The sequence below is a fragment of the Lacerta agilis genome, chromosome 9 (assembly GCF_009819535.1).
Source record: "Lacerta agilis isolate rLacAgi1 chromosome 9, rLacAgi1.pri, whole genome shotgun sequence".
Classification (NCBI taxonomy): domain Eukaryota; kingdom Metazoa; phylum Chordata; class Lepidosauria; order Squamata; family Lacertidae; genus Lacerta; species Lacerta agilis.
Genome location: NC_046320.1, coordinates 52,167,591 through 52,189,409, shown reverse-complemented (window position 1 = coordinate 52,189,409; position 21,819 = coordinate 52,167,591). Strand labels below are relative to the sequence as shown.

The 21,819-nt window shown below is 41.7% G+C and overlaps 2 protein-coding genes across 4 annotated transcripts in view; one reads left to right on the top strand and one right to left on the bottom strand.

Moving 5' to 3' along the window:
• TBCK (TBC1 domain containing kinase) overlaps positions 1-20,584 on the bottom strand; it is an 84,662-nt gene extending 64,078 nt beyond the window's left edge. The window contains exons 1-3 of one of the 2 annotated variants that reach the window (XM_033160322.1): positions 20,534-20,584; positions 15,717-15,953; positions 9,835-9,907 (exon numbers count right to left, since the gene is read on the bottom strand). In XM_033160322.1, coding sequence (XP_033016213.1) covers positions 9,835-9,907; positions 15,717-15,909 — 266 coding nt within the window. In that variant the 5' untranslated portion in view covers positions 15,910-15,953; positions 20,534-20,584. Of the gene's footprint in view, positions 1-9,834; positions 9,908-15,716; positions 15,954-18,292; positions 18,393-20,533 lie in introns of those variants that run through there. The other variant, XM_033160323.1, reaches the window with a different exon arrangement.
• Positions 20,585-20,668: 84 nt separating this feature from the next.
• AIMP1 (aminoacyl tRNA synthetase complex interacting multifunctional protein 1) overlaps positions 20,669-21,819 on the top strand; it is a 39,088-nt gene continuing 37,937 nt past the window's right edge. For both annotated transcript variants that reach the window (XM_033160321.1, XM_033160320.1), the window contains exon 1: positions 20,669-20,752. The gene's annotated coding sequence lies outside the window, so the exon portion shown is untranslated. The remainder of the gene's footprint in view (positions 20,753-21,819) is intronic.

Genomic DNA, 21,819 nt, shown 5'->3' with positions numbered 1-21,819 from the left:
ACCTTTTTCATGCAGGAGAGTAAAGATCTTTGGAGAATACAAATTGCCCTCTAGAGCCACTTTCAGATATTTAAAATATTTGGAAGCAAGTCTTTGGGTTTCTTTGTGCTTTTTCAGCTGCAATTCTTTTAAAAAACCAAGTCATTCATATTATTACCATTATCCTCTCGATGTATTCCCCCCTAAAGAGTTCCTGACAGGAAATTACTAATTAATTTCATCATTATTTTTCTTTCCTTAAAAATATAAATATTATTGCACAGTGTACTGTTTTCCAGCTTAAGTTTGTGCAAATCACAAAATCTGTCTTACAGCCTCCTCCTTGATAGCACGGCCAAAAGGAATATATTGATTTAATAAAATGTAAAGCCATAAAAAAATGCTGACATGGCAGGCCACCAGGATTATGCACTGGGTTTCAACACACCATTTCAACAGATGACAATAATTGAGTAGAAACTTATTAAAATACTTTATGTCCTCCCCCCCTCTTTTTAACAAGCCAAATTCAATTTGATATGCATAGTAAAATGAAAAGGAGAAGAGGAACATCTAGCGTAGGACTTCAGTAGGAAAAAACAAAACAAAAACCAATTTCAAAGAGGAGATAATGGATTTTCTCACTATTATAAAGCCCAGTTCAAAAGCCTAGCACCAGTTCCTTTGGCAAAACCAACCTCCATCTTTCTCCTATCTGATCTTTCACAGTATCTCAATTATTCAGTTATTCAGCCCTTCCCTTCCCGTTGTCCCCTACTCCAAAGGCCCTATCTGTCAAACGCACAGAAATATTGGTTGGGAGGTAGGGGAGAGAAAGAATTGCAGAGAATGACCATCAAAGTTGTATCTGTATGGGTAGCACTGCAAGACATCAGACAGTCACAATCAGAAGTTAAGAGTTCTGGTCAAAGCACAGAAGCAGCACATTATCTGTTACCAAAAAGAGATAAAAGAAATATGGCAAAGGGGGAGCTTGCAGTTCCTTTCCCAGACATATGCACACGGACACACATATATCAAGCTCTCAGCGGCAGAGTTGCTCTGATCAGCTCCCAAGCAAGCAAATGCTGATGGAGAAATGGAAAAGTGATTCGCGCCCAAGGGAATGTTATGTGCACGTCTGTGTGTGAGCATGGAAGAAAGTAGGTGCATTCCTTATTGTAAGCCTTCTAAGCATCTATTTATCATATCAGGTGGATCTGACACCCTGCCAAAACAGTGAATTGAAGTTAAATCCAGCAAACGTCGCTTTACAAACATGGCTTGCATTTGACACTCTGTAAATCTGGCGCCAAATGCTTTCAGCAGACACTGGATTCAGTTAAGAGCTCCAACTGGAAGCTCAAGCATGGATCTGACCCCAGCAGCATCGCTTGACATGTGGTAACAACAGTGGCAAATGCAAGCCACAGTTGCAAAAGGGGGGGGGGGAATCAAAACACACTCAAGGCACCTGATATTAAGTCAGGTGAGTGACAGGTGGCCAAGGGGCAAATGGCCTTATAGATCAAATATGGTGGCAGAAACTAGGAACAGGACTTTCTAAATGGGGAGCTCTCCTGCCTGGTGAGATCTAACAGGCTCCTCTTCCTTTCACTGGCTGTAAACTTAAAAAAAAGAATAATTATTATTAAGGAAGGTCTTTGCAATGTGATCTTTTTGGCTGTTCTTAAACTGATTTTTATGTTGTGGAAAACCTCCATTTCCTCCCTGCCCTTTCTTGGATTGGCAATAGTGCAAACATTTACACCCCAACCTGAGGCACTCTTAAACTGGTTCTCAAAGCATATTTAGGAACATTCTCGGGCTCACTTAAAGTGGCAAGGAATGCTGAACTTTAGAAGGGGGGTTGTGTATGTGAGGGAACAGATGATTTTCCAAACTCTAAAGTGGGGGTTCACTGATACAGTGCCTTCCAGATGTTGTTGGACTCAAATTCCTACCAATCCCAGCCAGCATGGCCCATGGTCAACAGAGTTATAGTTCAGCAACATCTGGAAGGTACCACTTTGCCTAGCCCTGCTCTAAATGCTAGGCAAGTATTACTTTTGAACAAGGCCATTTATTTCAGAAACTTCCAAGACACAGGAAAAGTAGTGCAAGGCACCAAGTAAGCATTACTTGAAAGATAGTCTGTTTAGGGACTAAAACAGGCATAGGCAAACTCGGCCCTCCAGATGTTTTGGGACTACAACTCCCATCATCCCTGACCACTGGTCCTGTTAGCCAGGGATGATGGGAGTTGTAGTCCAAAAACATGTGGAGGGCCAAGTTTGCCTATGCCTAGACTAAAAGCTTTTGCAAACAAGCAAAGAAGACATCTGTATTCAAGTAAAAGTAGTTAGCTGATCAGGGATGCTACAGAAGTGTATGTGAAGATGTGAGCAAAATCATTTGGATCAATGTTTGCAAATGAACATGCTGCAAATTATCCTAATTCCTCTCCACTATGAAGAAATTAATGATGTCCTTTATGGTAAAGGACATAATGGCTGGTCTCAGATGCGATGTGAAATCATGGTTTGTGATACATAACTGTAGTTTGAATTCCACACAGTGGCTTCAGCTTCCAAGTGTGCAGCAGGCCAGCTGGGGTCGAGATCTGCTTGCTTTTGTTTCCTATCTGCTCAGCATTCAACATCAAGCTCGCTTCCATTTTCATGGCACAACAGCCTTCCAAGAGGTTTGCCAAGGCTCTGAAGAATCACCATCACATATTTCAACAGCAAACTCATTCTCTGAGTCAGGATCCTTATACAAGTATAAGCAAAACGGCCCACAAACAGAGGGTAGTATCAACAGGTGTGCGGGAACCCCAATATTTTCAGAAATACCGAAAAAATATCCCCTAAATCAATGAGGACTGAAAAGATAGGGGACTCAGAATGCTGCTTTTTATTGGGGGGTAGGGAGAGATGGAAATGAGTATTCAGGAAGAATGAGCCTAACAGCAACTCTCTATATACCTTTGATTCCCAGTAACTGGCATTCAGAGGCTTACTGCATGTTTTGTAAACCAGCTTAAAACTGTGGTTTCAGATCCTAGTCACAAAACTTGTTAGCTGGCTCAGGTTTGGGCATGAAAATCCTGGTTCAGGAAAACAAAATTATTTTACATGACCTCCAGGATGGCTCAGAGGAAGTGATAATGTTTATTGATACATCATAGATTGAATTGCTTTGCATACCAGCTTCAGCTCCCATTTTATATTTACTAAAAATCCAAACTAATTAAGAAAAGCAGTACTGGATAGTGCATAAACAAGACATGACTAATGGATTTCTTTTGTTTCATGAGTTCACACCAATAAATGCTATTTTGGAAATGAATTACTGGGAAAAGATTAAAATGGAAATAAACATAAATACCCAACTATATATATGTTGTTATACTTGGTTGTGACAAATAGTTGTGTTTGGTTTTGGTTTTTTGTTTTAAAAAAAAGTTTCTTGATTACCTACTTCCATACTTTTCCATTATTTTAATATTCTCTCGCTCTTTGGCTTATTTGCTCAGACTGGTTGCACTTTTCTACATCCGTAGCAGCAACACTTAAATCATGTTTATATTGTAAGAATAAAAACATAATAATTAGTACCAGAAAGGTGTTTCAGAAAGGTATTATAACCCAGCGTTTTGAGCCATGCTCCTTCCTCCTTAAACCTTCTTTTACTGAGACACATATTCAGTATTTTCAAAAGAATTATCTTAGAAATAACTACTCATCTGTGTCACCCCCACAACCTGATTTTACTCAAAACGAGCTCACTTTCCACAGACTCCAATCTCCTAATCCAACCTAAACATATTCATCTCATTAGTTAAAACAGAGCTGGAGAACCTGTCACTCTCAAGATGTTTCTGGAGTCCAGCTCCCATCAGCACCAGTCAGTGTAGCCAATGGTTATGGGTCAACCGCGGACCTGAAGACTCAACATCATTTAGAGGGCCAAAGGCCTCTTCAGTGTTCCAAATGAAAGCACCACACACACAACCCTTGAAGCTGTATCAATGGCTGCTTCTGAATTGGAATCATATGAGTGTTCAGTTGCTGGGAAGCATTTGCCTTCCTCTTACCCCTTTCCTCATCTTATTTTATTTTTTTATAAGCTACATGTTTACCCTTTGGAGAACCTTTTTCACATAAAGCCTACCTCCCGTTTGATTTTGGAACACAACACAAACGGTAATGCATTTATAGCGGAGGATGGAACAAAGACATCTAATACATAGAGTAGACAATAGTTTAATAAGAGCAAATAAAACCTACTCATCCGAGTCGGATCATGTTTTCCACCAAGCTAGTAAACAGCTGCAGACAGAGTCTGCTTCCGATCAAAGGGTCTATGTATAACATATTATACCTCTGTATCTCTCTGATGGTTCACTGGTAATTTTTCAAAACCATAACCTCTGAAACATATGACAACTATATTTTATTGAAGACATACTACGACCACTCTGCTCACTAATTCGGAACAATTCAAAATGCATAATGCAGGTGCCAAAAGCCATCTAAATGTCTACATACTCCATCTGTTGGCTTTTGTGATTGTAAGATTGCAAAAGGCTTCAAAAAGAAAAGCGGGGCATTTTAAAGTATAATGTGAAAAAATAATAACAGAATGGCGTGTGTGCTTACTTTCAGTGCTCAGAAGAAAACATTTCTCAACGAACAGCTTTAAAAGGTAAATTTTAGGACTCTGCACCTCTGACTAGAATAACTGGAATTAAAAGGCAGGCAATTTACAAAGTTGTAAAACCACCAAGGCTACAATCTTTGACAAACTTACTAGAAAGCAAGCCTCATGGAGCCTAGTGAGACGTCTGAGTAAACAGAAACAGGGTTGTGTTGCATGACACTAGATAGAACTTAATAAGGCTGTTGAATTTCAATTGAAACCAATATTCTAATTAGAATGAAGAACCCAGTTTGGCTATTTGCTTGTACTATGAACAAATAAATGTTAAATGATAATCTTTTGCTATATACACAGACAGACATATATGGCAATTACTCTTATGAACAAGATTGCAGTTCTAGTGGCAGGCTACAAACATAGCACACTTTTCCAAGATTGTATACTGCAGTTTTATTGATATCGAGTTGTTGTTCCAATATTTAAATTCCAGAGTCAGATTTAGAGTCAATATCCAGGCGGGAAAAATTTCTCAAACCACAAACTTTTGCAAAATGCAATTACAACTGCAGTCATTTATTTTTTATTCTTGTATTGTATTCATGAAATTTGTATACTGCCTTCCATTCAAAGATCGCAAGGAGGTTCACAACATAAAAATACGAAATGAGAACACAAAATATATAACAAAAAACTTGCAGACTAAGATACCGATAACCCCTCTCCAACAAACAAATTTAAGAGGCCATAGTAATATCAGGAATCCTATCAGTTCACATGCGCCATAAGTTCATTTGAGTTGCAGCCAGAAAAAGCAAGCTGTCCATGATTTATTGTTAAATGCAATCCATGCTTACCCACCGTGCTCTCTGGGGCTTACTCTCTTGTAAGCACGCATAGGATTACTGCCTTGGTCTAATTCAAGGGTTCAGCCATCTTTTTCAGCCGTGGACCAGTCCACCATCCCTCAGACCATGTGGTGGGCTGGGCTATATATATATATATATATATATTTGGGGAGGAATGACCGAATTCCTATGCCCCACAAATAACCCAGAGAGGCATTTTAAATAAAAGGACACATGTAAAAACACGCTGATTCCCGGACCGTCTGCGGGCCGGATTGAGAAGGGGATCGGGCCGCACCTGGCCCCCGGGCCTTAGGTTGCCTACCCCTGGTCTAATTCTTGAAGTTTTTTATTCTAAACCAAAAGTTTTAGATCCTGACACCTACTGAGAAGTGGTTTCCCAGTGTTCGTGGGGCTGAGTGTTTTGCTAACATTTCACCTTCTACAACTATACCTATACTGTTGCCCAGGTTATTTCAACAAGATTGCCGAGAAAGTATGGCAGAGGTAATAATATACTCTCAAGAGGCTTTGAAGATCATTACGTTTAACAAAAGGTTTCCATTATCCAAAATGTATCCATCTGGGGATACACAGAGATCATAACAGAAAAGTGTGCTGCAATGTTTCCGTGGAATGTTTAGCTTCCTGACTGAGTTACAAGAGAAGCCAAATATAGTGTAACTATTTCAGATATCTAACTTTGGAGCTGGAAATTCTGATAAGCTCTTCTTAAGTAGTATCCTGGTGGAACATCACCACCTTATGGAAAAGGGGGGGAAGGAGGACGGTTCTTGTGGACGCAAAAACAGAACTGCAGAAACACCTATGCAAACGTTACCTCATATGTAATGTGTATAATGATGCATGACTTCATAAGATTAACTGCAAATAACTATCAGACAGCTGTACAGCCTGCTGTTTTGCAATATGCATGGAAAGATGGACCGTCCACCCATGGTATATCTTCAGTTTCAGCAACAGCCTAATAGAAGATTTCCTGCTGACTTGACATCAGCTTGTGGTACAGGTGCAAAGGACTTATTTCCTGGCAAGTGCAAGAAGAATTAATCTATAAACCATAAGGACAGCTTCTCCCATTCCATAACAGTTTGTGAAATTAATTGCAATAGCATGCATATCAACTTTGGGTACAAAACCTGTTCTCCTATCATGAGCTAATACAATCAAAACAAGTGGGGGGGACCCCAAATAATTCCCCACAAAGCTAATTGACGGAGATGGATTGAATAGCATAACTGGGAATTGCTCTTTCTTAAATTATTTCTGGCTATTGAAAGGTCCTATGACAGAAACAAAAAGATGTCCATTTTAATTAACTGAAAAGCAATGGGAAATGTTTCAGTTGGTCTCAGTGAAAGTATCCCTGACGTGAAACAGCTTCTCTTTTGCATAGTATGAACTTTTTGCTGCATATGCTGGCTTGAGAAATTTTGCTGCATATGCTGGCTTGAGAAATACACACAAAAAAGCCTTGAGAGAGGCACATTTCTTTTCTGATTTGGGCTTTAAATTTTTTTAAAAAGAAATTATGCTTCCATAAAAAAATTGCCACTGGCTGGGCATTCTCTTAAGATAGCTTTCAGTCTTTTCCCTTACTGGGCAAGGGGGGAATTAAGGACTGGACATTCAAATAATGCTTCAGGAAAAAATATGAAGGGGAACTGCTAACATTAAATTCACTTTGGAGATACTTTAGACAGACAGTACAACATTTTGATATAGGTTGGGCCAAAACATTATTCTTGGACTTAGTAGCATCCCCAAGAGCTGACATAACTCAGTGCCTAAAAGCAAAACCTCATTTATGAAACTAAGAAGCAAGTTCTATGAAGTTCAACAGAGCTTACTCCCAGGTAAGTGACAAAGCTACAAATCCCCAGTTCAAATGTTGCTTCTGCCACTGTCTCTCAGCTTCAACACCCCTTCACCCAGAAAAAGGAGAAAACAATACTGACTTATATTACAGGGTTGCTAGAATTACAAAAAAGCAGTGAAACAAGTTTGTGAAATGCTTTGAAAGTTTAAAATACTGATTTTTATTGTTATTTTACTGGGTTCTTATTTTATTTGGCAAGATTTAAATACTACTTAATTGACAAAATCCCCTCAATTTATTATTGTGCTTTTGTTCCTTTAAAGGTAAAGGGACCCCTGACCATTAGGTCCAGCCGTGTCCGACTCTGGGGTTGTGGTGCTCATCTCGCGTTACTGGCCGAGACAGCTTTCGGGTCATGTGGCCAGCATGACTAAGCCACTTCTGACGAACCAGAGCAGCGCACGGAAACGCAGTTTACCTTCCCGCCCGAGCAGTACCTATTTATCTACTTGCACTTTAGACGTGCTTTCGAACTGCTAGGTGGGCAGGAGCTCGGACCGAGCAACAGGAGCTCACCCGGGGATTCGAACCACTGACCTTCTGATCAGCAAGCTCTAGGCTCTGTGGTTTAACCCACAGCGCCACCCGTGTCCCTATCCCACTTTTGTCCCTTATTCCCTTCTAAATCACCTGAGAACATAAATTAATTTTGAAGGCACAGGATGTAAATTATGGAAAGGAATATCCTAGTTTTAACATACCATTAGGAAATGTGGGGTCTACGATCTTTGGTGACAAGGGGTTAGAAGTCTTCAATCACAGCAAGCTATTAATTGTTGAGTAATCTGCTATACTATCTCTGATCTCCACTGAATAAACATGCGCCCTCTCATTGGGTATACTCTATACACCAACATCTGTCAACATGCTATGAAGATAAATTTACAGCTCACTCCATCCATATGCCATGCACAAATGGCAGGACTCAGAGAGAAGCACTCTCAGTTTCTGCTCTATAGCCATGTGAACAATTGGCGTTTATTCTGCAGGAGCTGGCACTTAATGACCTGGTGTTAAAATAATTTCTGAGATACATTATTTCCAATCCATTTCAAAATGTGTTAAATTGCCCTTCAAGTCTTCAATCCAGCTAAATAAATCGGTAGGAAAGAATCTAAATTCAACACTAGTGAAATGGAACACTAAGGTAAGGCCAAGGCTGGAGAATTCAATCACAGCACAAGTTTGGTCTCATTTATGGGGTGAGTGCAAAGGGGACTCTGAGATCTAATTTGCACACTTTATTTGAAAATTAGTTTTTATTCTCTGCAATAAGAAATTTTGGTAGATTTGATCATGGTTTTACTGCATATGTATCAACTGTTTTTTGTTTGTTTGTTTTTCCTTCTTATAGTCTTTGGCTAGTGCACTCCAAGTCTCTCTCTCTCTCTCTCTCTCTCTCTCTCCCCCCCCCCCTATTTTCATATTTATCAAAATGGAGACACCACTGTAAGAGCCTGATCCTAGGGATGCAGTGTTCTCACAGGAAATCATACTAAGCACTATTCCTGTGCCAAAATCTGGCCCCATTCCCTAAATATTCTAAAAATGTACACAGGCACAAACTGTACCTTGAAGAGGGTGCAAATTATGCAAAGCAGCTCCATCTATGCAGACTTTATGTGCAAACAGTTTGTAGGCTCCATTTACAGCTTCAGATCACTGTGCAAACAGGAAGCAGAAGGCACTTCCTGTATCCACACAATCATATATCTATATGTGTCATATCAACAGGGATACTGTGCTATGCTACCAGCCTAAGGCCAGAAGCAGACAGGGTTGCTATGCTATATTCTGCGATGAGCGGAGGTATGGGCTGAGGCTTCCTGATCCCCTCACCTGGATAGAATGTACTCCCTTTGTCAGCTGGAAGAAAATAATGTTGTAATCTCTGTTCTGCATTTTACATTACACAGCAATATCGAATGTCCTGAACGTAATGTTGCACTTTACATCATATAGCAATACAGAAACTGCAGGGAAACATCAAGATATATACTTTCATTTTCTTTTCATATAGAAATGAAACTAACATTCATCATTTAGAAGCTTAAAATCCTGCACAACTAATGCACAAGGACTGTCATGTACACACAATTCCTCAATAAGTTTCAGGTTGGCTTTAAAAAACCCCAAAAACTCCTTATCTGAAACATAACTTAAAACACAAGCAAAGCATATTGGAAGAAATGGCTGGCAGGTTCTAGTACTTTCATCGTAAAATCGTAAAACTTTTGTGAAGAAGTAAATATATGCTTCATCCTAAGCATGTGTTTATCTGGCTGCCAGAAGGATAAAGTACTGGAAGATGTCAGCTTTGAAACTGTTAGACCTGCAAAGGTAGTTAACGTTTTAAAAGAAAAAGTGCATCTGGACTTTGTAACTTAAAGTAGATAAACCTTTCAGTTTGCATGTTTCCTTGCAATGTTTTTCTTGATACCATACCTCACTGGTTTCCTGTCTCGAAGCAAATCTTCCAGACTCTTTCCACAGTGTTCCGCAACAACCACTAGCCTCTCTGATGAAAAATATACACAGAGAGACAGATTTAGTATCTCAGTGCACACAGGCACAAAAACACTTTCACTCTTGCATCCCACTGAAATTAAAACCATATTATGGTAATGCTGCATCTCGTAATACAAAGAGGATGTCTACTTATTTTAGGGGAATAGAAAATCATACTGAGTATACGTTACACAGAATATAACCAAATTAACAAGTAGATGGCAATTATTTGCAGCCAACAACTGTCTAGAGTAATTTCAGTGTAGAGAACATAGGAGCATTCCCCCCCCCCCTCATTTTACATCAACAATCATGGTGGGGGGGGGATAGAGTAAATAGAAATTTTCTGTGATGGGCTGTTTTTTACTGATTAATAGTTTTGTTTTGTTTTGTTTTTGGTTGTATTCCACCAGTTTCTTATTTGGCAATTTTTATGGAGTGTGTGCTTTTAGCATGGTAAAGGTTTTGTTATTATTGTTTTGGTTATAAACTCTGAATATTGTATACATTTTATATTTCTGCATGTTGCCTTGGGTCATTTTTGAAAAAGGTAATTAAGATATTTTTTTTAGCAACTATTGCCATTTTTGAAAGTTTCTTTGTCAGTTTTACGGTCAGTACTTCCGATTTTCTACTTTTTCTAAATGCATTTGGAAATGTATTAGAAACTTCTAGTATTATATTAGCTACTCTCAAAACTACCAAGTTTTTTTGTGTAAGTGAAGGAAGACAAGAAAGAAAAAATAGGTAAGTGGGTACCATTGTTTTTTGAACAGGGCTAGTATAATAGCAAAATATACAAATTGTTTCAGTTGCTAAGAGTACATATGTGTTAACCTACTCCCTTGTTATTTTCTCCATTTCTTTTATCTACCACATTGAGGAGATAGACCATTGTTTTTGAAAGGGAACTTTACTGTGAAGGAGAGCAAATTTTAAGGCATAGCACTCGCTCCCTTTGTACATTTACAAACAACACCATTTCCCCCACATAAAGCTTAGTTTGCAATTCACTTTTTTTTTTAATGTGAGAAAGTACCGTACTTTTCCGTGTATAAGACTAGGTTTTTTTCTTTAAAAATTATGCTAAAAAGTGTGGGTTGTCTTATACATGGAGCCATCTCTCCCCATTTTCTTAAATTTGAGTCCCCCAAAATAGGGGGCGTCTTATACATGGAAAAATACAGTATTTCAGTTGCAGGTCCCCAAGAGGTCATCATTTTGAATGCCCATGCTTAGAAGAATCGTGTGCCAGTCCTGGAAAGGTCCATTGCCATTGCTCCTCTGACATCGGTGCACTGATGGTAGAGACGTCAAAATGGGGGGGGGGTGGCATTTCACTAGTATGTTGGGAGTGGATAGGGGGAGGCTTAAGATGGGGCTGGATCAAATGAGAGGGAATACATTATTTAAAGAATACTTCAAGACAGCCAATGGAAGGGGGTCAAGAAAAAACCTGCCCCGCCCACTCCACCTAGTGCCCTACTGGGCACCAGCTTGGTAGGGCTTTGGATTTCGCAGCTCACCCACCACAAGTACCACCTCTCCCAACCCAGTAAGATTTCTCTTTTAAACAACTGAAATATATAAACTGTGTTATTTAGGAATGGACTGTCTCGCCAGAGTGGTGCATGCTCTGGTTATCTCTCACTTGGACTACTGCAATGTGCTCTATGTGGGACTACCTTTGAAGGTAACTCGGAAACTACAACTAATCCAGAATGTAGCAGCTAAACTGGCAACTGGGAGCAGCCGCCGAGACCATATAACACTGGTCCTGAAAGACCTACATTGGCTCCCAGTACTTTTCCAAGCACAATTCAAAGTGTTGGTGCTGACCTTTAAAGCCCTAAATGGCCTCTGTCCAGTATACCTGAAGGAGCATCTCCACCCCCATTGTTCAGCCCAGACACTGAGGTCCAGCGCCAAGGGCCTTCTGGTGGTTCCCTCACTGCAAGAAGCCAAGTTACAGGGAACCAGGCAGAGGGCCTTCTCAGTTGTGGCACCCGCCCTGTGGAACGCCCTTCCACCAGATGTCAAAGAGAACAACAACTACCAGACTTTTAGAAGACACCTGAAAGCAGCCCTGTTTATGGAAGCTTTTAATGTTTGATGGACTACTGTATTTTGTTGGAAGCCACCAAGAGTGGCTGGGGAAACCCAACCAGATGGGCGGGGTATAAATAATAAATTATTAAGTATTATTATTATTATTATTATTATTATTATTATTAAAAAAGGAATAGGAATTCAGAGATCAACTGAAGGAAAACAGTGCCTCATGCTGAAACCTCTCCTGCCCTCACCAACTCCATTCACATAGGAGTATCGATTGCCTTATTATTATCCACAACCGAGGTGCATGGATGAGCATGGGGAAGAGTTACCCTGAACATGATGATGTGGCAGCTAGCAAAATCTTGGTAATTCACAACATTGTTCCCGATAACTGCATTTTTAAGGCAGGATTTCCTAAACTGTGCTCCCTGAGCTTCATTTGGGTGGTCTGTGGATTTTGGTTGAGGATGGTATATCCATCCCATTAAATATCCACATTGGTTTTTAAATGCATTTATAGTGCTTCTTTTATTTCTTGTATTGTATTTTATGACATTACAATTTGAATTCCATGGAAATTCAAACAAATAAAAAGAGATCGTGACAGGCACATCCATTCTGCTGCACTAATTTTGTTATAAAATGCCCCGCCAGCTAAGACTATTTTTGGATTTTCCTCTCTGAGCTGCATCATAATACATTATTCTTGTATAGCTGCAAGAATATTGCCATTCTACGTACAACCACCTCTCCTTTAAAAAAAGATTTACAATTTGAAGCCTCTCCTCTACTTTGCCAAACATTCTGCTTAGCTATACAGCAAAAGCTACAGTTAAACAAAATTCACCATGTAAAAGAAAAGAAAGAAACTTCACTTGAAAGTAATAAAACTGATCCCTGGTGTAACAATCACCCTCCATCCCTGCCAAGATACCAAGAAAGCACGATTGTATTCAATAAGTTTGGAACAGTTTATAGAAGACAGGAAAACCCTGACTTGTGAACTAACTTTTATTCTTTGCTGATCACTCGTAGCCGAGTAAGACTGTCTTCCATAAACACGGTTTTAACAACGGGTCCGTAAGTGACTGTGGGGGCCAATTCTGGACCCACACGTCCTTCCACAGTGGGGACATTGGTTCCCGGATGGGAGTTGATCACAGTGTGGATTTGCCAAGCGTCCCTTCCACTTAGCATGTTTCTCCCTCGCGTTCTGAGTTTGAGTGTCTTCAAAGTCCATGACACCTTTGGTAAAGGCTGTTCTCCAACTGGAGTGCTTGCAGGCCAGTGTTTCCCAGTTGTCGGTGTTTATACTGTATTTTTTTGGATTTGCCTTGAGACAGACTTTAAACCTCTTTTGTTAACCACCAGCATTACGCTTTCCATTTTTAAGTTTGGAATAGAGCAGTTGCTTTGGAAGACGATCATCAGGCATCCGCACAACGTGACAAGTCCAACGAAGTTGATGTTGAAGAATCATTGCTTCAACACTGGTGATCTTTGCTTCATTCAGGACACTAATATTAGTTCACCTGTTTTCCCAAGTGATGTGTCAGATTTTTCGGAAAATACAATGCCCTTTAAAGGACAGGTCACATGTGATATCCAGGATGAGAATGGGAAAATCAAAAATGTAAATAGAACAAATGCAAGTCAAATGAAAAACTGAACAGCCGGTTGTAAGAAGCACACAGAGCAACATGCCAGGCAAGTTGTGAGGAAGGCAATGTATCTTTCAAGGAGCCCTCTGTGTACATACAGAGACAGGCTGCACACATAGCATTGCAGTTCTCCTCACAGGAGGAATATGCAAGATTAAAAAGATGCACTTGAGAGATGGCATTTTGCAAGGGAAATAGCTTGCCAAAATGGGCATAGCTCAAACCGAAACCTCCTTTTTTCAGTCATGTTAAAGTCCCTTCCAACTCTACGATTCTATGATTGACTTGAAACATTCTGTGGCCTACGAGATATACACTAAGAGGTGCCTGCTCTTGATGGCATTACACTCCCTCTGAAGGAGTGGGTACATAGGTTGGTCGGGCTTCTGGAACCTTTGCTGTTGCTTGACGCTCAGGTGGCCTCGGTGGTGTGGAGTGTCTTCCATCAGTTTTGGCTAGGGACTCAGCTGTACCCCTATCGGGATAAGGATAACCTGACTTTTGTCATCTATACTCTGGTAACCTCTAAGTAAGATTACTGCAACACATGTGTAGGGTTGCCTCTGAAGACAGTTTGAAAATATTAGCCGGTGCAGAATTTGGCAGTCATGCCACTCACTTGGGTAAGATGGTTTGAACATATTACACCAATCCTGGTCTGACTGCACCAGCTGCCAATTAAGTTTCCAGGCCCAATTCTAAGTGCCAGTTTTGATCTAAAAAGGTAAAAGGACCCCTGACAGTTAAGTCCAGTTGCAGATGACTCTGGGGTTGTGACGCTCATCTCGCTTTACAGGCCGAGGGAGCCGGCGTTTGTCCGCAGACAGTTTTTTCCGGGTCATGTGGCCAGCATGACTAAGCCACTTCTGGCGAACCATTTACCTTCCTGCCACAGTGGTACCTATTTATCTACTTGCACTTTTTGGCGTGCTTTTGAACTGCTAGGTTGGCAGGAGCTGGGACCGAGCAACGGGAGCTCACTCCGTCGTAGGGATTCGAACCGCCAACCTTCTGATCGGCAAGCCCAAGAGGTTCAGTGGTTTAGACCACAGCACCACCCATGTCTCCACTTTTGACCTAGAAAGTCTTAAATGGACCACAATACGTCAAGAACCACCTCTTCCCATATGAACTGACCCAGATCCTGTGATCATCACCTGAGGCCCTTTTCTGTGTGCCTCCTCCACATGAGGTCCACAGGGTGGCAACACGAGATTGAGTTACTCCCCGTTTGTGGAATGCACTCTCCAGAGAGGCTCGCCTGGTGCCTTCATTACATATTTTAACGTATCATGCAAACATATTTCTCTATAACGAGGCCTTTGGCTGATTAACATCCTACAGCCTTTTAAAATGTGTTTTTGGTAGGGGATTATGGGTTTATTTTTATTTTTAAAATGTGTTTTTGTGTTCTTATTTTGTATTTCTATGTTGCAAACCATCCTGTGATCTTTGGATGAAGGGCAGTATACAAACAGAAATAACAGAATAAGTAAATTACAGCTCATACTTCATCTTCAACATGATATATGGCACACTGATAAGTTCCAAAATGTGAGGACTGGGAGAGAACTGTCGAGGCCGCCTTCTGTGGAGCACATTTCTTTTAAACTCTGAACATCAAAAGAGAGATTTGAAGAATTAAATAAAAAGAAAGACAGATTGATGAATTACAGGAACCTATGGAACAAATGGACTGAAAGAAGCCTGCAGTTTTCAAGATCCCCCCCCCCAAAAAAAAGCATGCGAAGGACAGAGGGTGGAGGGGGGGGATGGAGTAAAGAGAGATAAGCAGGGTGTGAAAAAGAAAAGGAAATACCTAAAAATTATCAATGTGATCTGAACTACAGGATAACAAAGGCCTGCAGCACAGCAGCATACATCTGTGTCTGTTATGTGCAACAATAGAGACAAGCCTGAAAAATGTTGCTACAGAGTCAGTCTGGGGAAAAGCAAACTGCCTTCTTGGGGGGAAAAAATGCTGACGGCTGCTTTGAAGTCTAATGCTCTGAAACACATGCACAGAATAATTACTGTAACACTCCTACATGCACACCCCAACGTTATGGGGCAGGGAGGTGGGGAAGAAAGCACACTCACCATGCTTTCCACGGGAAATGTCCACATACTGGCAGAGCCTAGGATGCGTAATTGTCTTAAGAATCTGAAAGCGTCCCAGGATCTTTATGGAGTTTGGTGTCAAGGGCAGGCCGTTGCTTCCACAAACATCATTGGGAAGAGCAGAAGCAAAGAAGGTAAAGGCTCCCAACTCAGCATCCTTTAAGGGAAACATCTTAGGAGTTCCGTGAGATACCCCTCCTTGTAAGTAGCGTTCCCCTGAAAGAAAGAAAAAGGGGGAGACAAACAATAAAACCAGGCTGCAAGGCTCCAAACCAGTAAACAGGCTGGCTATAGGGGAAAAAAACCCAGTTTAAAGCCTACATGTTTAATTCTAAGGCTAGTCAAGCAAACGGATGCCATTGATATTACTGCTGGTTACAACAGAGTAATGAAAGCTGTTTTTAGCATCTGAAAATGTATAAAGCAATAAACTGCAAGTTAACAGAATACTTATACAGGATTATAGCCTGCCCTGAACTGAACTCTGCAAAGGAATCATGCTATTTATTTAAGTCCAGTAAGTAAGGGTACAATCTAGAAAGCCTGTGCAGCCATGCATATTTGAGCAGCAGCAGTAGACAGTCACTATTTTGCAGGAGGGAGTCCAGCACATAGTAGAAATTACCGTATTTTTCCATGTATAAGGCTAGGTTTTTTCCCTAAAATGTCAAAAATTAGGGGGCGTCTTATACATGGATAGTGCCGAGGGTGGACTGGCAATTGGTTGTTGCCGCAAAAAGGGGGTGTCTTATACATGGGGGCGTCTTATAGATGGAAAAATACAGTACAGTGGTACCTCTGGTTACAGATGCTTCAGGTTACAGACTCCACTAACCCAGAAATAGTACCTCGGGTTAAGAACTTTGCTTCAGGATGACAACAGAAATCGGGCAGCAGCGGCGTGGCGGCAGTGGGAGGCCCCATTAGCTAAAGCGGTGCTTCAGGTTAAGAACGGACCTCCAGAACGAATTAAGTACAGTACGTAACCAGAGGTACCACTGTAAGTCCACACAATTAAAGCAGATTATAACGCCTTGTTGCCCTGGACCACCAAATCCACTTTAAAAAATAGCAACCATCAATTGACTTTTTGTGTTAAGAATATGATGGGGAAATGCACTGAAAAGTTTGGGAAGTTTTTAAAGCAACCTGCAGACAAATCAGGATGTTTAATGTCCTATAACATCCCCATGAACCAATCAGAATGAACACTCATGCAAATCAGAATGAATGCTCCATACGCAGGTCATGTGTAGGAGCCCTGAACTGCAAACACTTTTTGGCATTATATAGAGCTGCTGTTGTGTGTTGAGTTATATAGAACTCCCACCCACCGCCGGCTAAATGACACAGGGAACATGATCAGTTGTGCACCATGGAAATAAAATATAGCTCAAGCTGAGTGTGCAAGCATCAGAGCAGTGTCAGTCCCCAAATTAGGAGCAACATGCTTGAGGCCCCAACACATGCCTTTTGCCAGAGTGGCCCACAGATTGAGGACTGCTTCTGTTGGCCAAATTCTGACTGCTCTTTTCTGCCCTCCTGGCCCACCCAATGCACTTTCCCCTGCATCAAAGCCCACACTGGCCTTTATCAGTCCTCGCCCCCATGCATGTGAGCGTGATATTTCAAGGTAGCTTTCCCCTGCCTAAAGACAGTGTAAAAAACCACCCGGAGCAAATATGAAACCAGAAAAGGCAGCTGGCAATTTACAATGCTTCAAGAGTGTAAACAGGCACAGTATCTGTCACAGGTCCACTTGCTATCCAGCTTACTCTGTTCTGTTGGCATCTTTATGTTCCAGAATCTGATGCTTAGAAACAAACACTGCAATCATAGGCACACTTATTCAGTAAGTATATTTCACTGAATTCAAAAGGGCTTAATTCCACTTAAATCAGCAAAGCATTTCAGTCAAAAAGTTCCATTTTCAGAATCCCCTAGTAATGAGTGTATTTAGCAACCTATGGACCAAATTTGAACTTTTAAAGTAGTCACTTAGCCATTTGGGGGTATACTTCATGTACCTCATTTTGCAGTAGCGCTGTACAAATTTGGCAGCCCGACTGCTGACCAGAGCAATCAAAATAGATAGTATTATTCAAGTTCAGGGTTAATACTTCAGGAAAACAATTTTTTGCAGGGATCAATTTAAGGTGCTACCTGTGGCCTCTGAAACTCTAAAGTGGGGGTGGGGTACCTATGGCCCTCCAGTTCTTGGTGGACTGCAACTCACATCTTCAATGACCATTAACCAAGCTGGCTAGGGCTCATAGAGTCCAATGACATCTGGAGGATCTGCTCTAAATCATCTGGGGGAAAGGTATTGAGATGTGAAGGCCCAGAAGGATCAGAGAGGGCTTGGTTTCCCACAGACCTTTCCCCCCACCCCACAGTTTTTCAATTGGAAACATTGGAACAAAAAGCCATTTATGAAACATCTTATTTTGGAATGGCTGGGGTGCTTTTAAAGAGTATATATAGTGTGAAGACTTTTACACAAGACAATCTACAGCTGTAGAGAATGATAATTCCTGTGCATAATGTAGACCAACCTTCCTCAACTTGAGGTCCTCCAGATGATGTTGGAATGCAAATCCCAATAGCCACAGCGAGCACAGCCAATGGTCAGGGATAGTGAGACTTGCAGTCCAGAATAACCAGGTTGGTGAAGCCATAACCCTCACTCTAAGATGCATTTTCACATTGAGAGGGTGCTACCATCTTCATAAGGGGAGCATACAAAACTTTTGTTTGTTTATTTAGTTAGTTATTATTAATATTAATAATAACATTGACCTCTGATCTAGCATGGAGATGCCAGATACATATATCTACCTTTCTGACCCAGCCTGTACCCTGTGGTTTACATTTTCACTCTTCAAATGACAAATACAGACACTCTGCTTTAAAAACAACAACAACTAGCAGTAGAATCCTATGCAAAGGTACTCATGAGTCCCACTGAGTTCGGTGGAACATATTCCCAGGTAAACACAGAGGACTGCTATCTTAATATGTTTATATATTGGGAAACTAGCTCCAGATGACCAGATTCTTGCTTCACCCAACACCACTGGGTGACATGTGGGATGGGTTTCCAACCCACCCGCAAGAGGATTGGACTAGATGACACTCGAGGTCCCTTCCAACTCTATGATTCTGTGAAACATTTGCTATTGAGTGATTGTCATTTCAAGCCCAACTCGGAGCAGATCCATTGAAGTCGATGGGCATGGCCAACTTAGGTCTACTCAAACACAACCTGATACAATATTTGCATCTGACTGGCTTTGTACTGCAATTGTACCGCCAAGGTTACCATGTTAACAGGGAAAACAAAATAAAAAATAAAAAAAATTCCTTCCAGTAGCACTTTAGAGACCAACTAAGTTTGTTCTTGGTATGAGCTTTCGTGTGCATGCACACTTCTTCAGATACACTGGAACAGAAGTCATCAGACCCTTATATATAATGAGAGAGTGGGGAGGGGTATTACTCAGAAGGGTGGTGGGAATGGATGAACAGCTGATAGGTGTGGAAAATCTGTTGACTACTGTTAATGACTGCAATTGGTCTTGCAGGAAAATGCAAGGAGTGAGATGGCTGTCATGTATAATGAGATAAGAATCCAATGTCTTTGTTCAGACAAATTTAGTTGGTCTCTAAGGTGCTACTGGAAGGAATTTTTTATTTTTTATTTTGTTTTGACTATGGCAGTCCAACACTGCTACCTACCTAATGTTAACAGGGAGTTAAGGTTCCAGAGGGAATAAGGTGGCAGGCTGAATGCTGGCAGCAGTGGCACAAGTTTAGGGAAAACTAACGGAGTGGGAGTTGGGCTTTGTGACTATAGCTTAAGTAAACACCCCCACTCCTTTCACCGAGCCCAACATCTGGAGAACATCAACTTACCTATCTCTGAGGGCAAGTGAAAAAACACAAAATATTAACTTCCTCTCAAAGTAAGCCATGCAGGAGCCTTAAGGAGGATTAAGGTACACCACAACCTACCAGAAAAGCAACCTTTTCAGGATTCTTGGAGAGCATTAAAAGCAGACAGCATTCCCCCCCCCTCCAGCCCCTTTTCGAAAGTACCTTCCGATACCTGAAATAACAATTACAGGTGGGTAGCCGTGTTGGTCTGCCATAGTCGAAACAAAATAGGAAATTCTTTCCAGTAGCACCTTAGAGACCAACTGAGTTTGTTCTTGGTATGAGCTTTCGTGTGCATGCACACTTCTTCAGATACCTGAAATATCTGAAATAACAACACGGTCCTAGAACCAGGCAAGTGTCGGATTTACATAAAACCTAAACAAGCTATATAGTTTGGGGCCCCCAAAAAATTAAAGGAAAAATATTAATATACTTCTTAATTGTTTTTCAGTTCAACAATTACTTCGATAAAATACATATTTTGTTATGTGCAAATGGCTTCAGATACCTATTAGGTCCATAAATTACCATACAGCATATATTCAACACAAATAACAGCGACAATTTGTTGTTGACAAAGGACAGCTGGATATATAAAGGGCCCCATTACCGTCAATAGCTTAGGGCCTCATCAAACCTAAATCCGGCACTGAACCAGGCCTTACAGGAAATGCAAAGCACCTAACAGGGAACAAGCCACCGCCGCCCGCCTGCCCTACAATGACACCCAACGCCCGCCGCCCCGACTCGCCTTACCCGGGCTCTTAAACCCACCTCCCCCGCCCGTCAAGTTTCTAGCCCTCATGAGCAGCACCTGTAATACGCAAAGACAAGCGCGCGCACACACACACGCAAACCTCGCTCTCCCTTCGCCGGTACTCCTTCCTCCCGCGGCTCCGCCCACCTCGCTTCCCTCCGCGCCCGATTGGGCAGAGAATGCGTTGACGTAAATGCGCACGCCGCTTTTTTATTTTTTATTTTTTGCTCCCCGACCTCTCCCCCTCCCGCGAGGCGTGCGACGTGCTCGCGCATGCGTAGAACGCGCAACGTTTCCGCTGCCCGTGAATCCTAAGCGGGTAAGTTTGGGGGCAGTTAAAGTGGGGAGCGGCCGAGTGGGGTCGCTTCTCTTTCTCATTCCCTTCAGATCTCTTCGTGGTTATAAGGGGTGGGGGGTGTCCCCCCGGTGGTCTACCTTTCGCTGGAGGGGTGGGGGAGGCTCCTGGGGGTGGTGGGAGCTCTTAGGGTAAGGCCTGTAAATGGCATGAAGCTTCATGGGAGCCCTTCGTTGATGGGGGGCGGGCGGATTGGGAAAACTGCTGCCCTAATGGCAATAGTCTCTAGAGGGGTCGGTCTCTTGCAGCTGGAAAGAACGGCCAAAAAAGAAAGAAATGGTCTCCTACCATCTCAAAAGACGAATGCGTTTTTATTCTGGCATAAGCATTCGTGGACTAAAATGTAGGTGATTAACCCCCCCCCCCCGGGATTTCGTATAGGCAAGTGGTCGTAAAGGGACCCATGCAGGCAGTGTGGCAAATTAAATGTAAGTAATAGTGACAGTGCATATTTGTAGAGACCACACTAATGGAGGTGGGGGGAAGAGACCCTATGGACAGTAATAATCCTCTTATTGTCTTGTCATTTCTTTTCCTTACTTGCACAGGAGGAGCCGGGTAAAAGAGTGCTCAAAGGCATTTTGGAAGAAAAAAGTGAAGGGAGGGAGAAGTGTAGCAATGGGGGGGGGGGGACAAGACAGAGAGAAGTATCCTGTGGACACAGTGAGGATGTAAGGAGTGGGAAGTCGTGAACTTGAGTGGCTGCGTGGGCACTCATTGGTGTTGTTTGGGTGAAACGCTTGTTCCAAAGCTGATGCCGCTGTCGTTCCTTTAAACTAGTTTGTCTTATCTAGAGTTTTGGGGCTATTTGGTTCCATTTTTCTCAGTAAGGAGATGCAAGTACTGTCAGCTTATGCTTGGTCCAAGATTCAGTCCTTGGCAGCACCAGTTAAAAGAATCCAGCACCAGGTGATGTAGAGAACAACTGCCCATCAGAAGGCACAGTACTTGGCTAGATAAATCCGATACAAGGCAGCTTTTTACATTCCTGTCAAGTGCTAACACATCATGTATCTAACTCTAGTGTACAA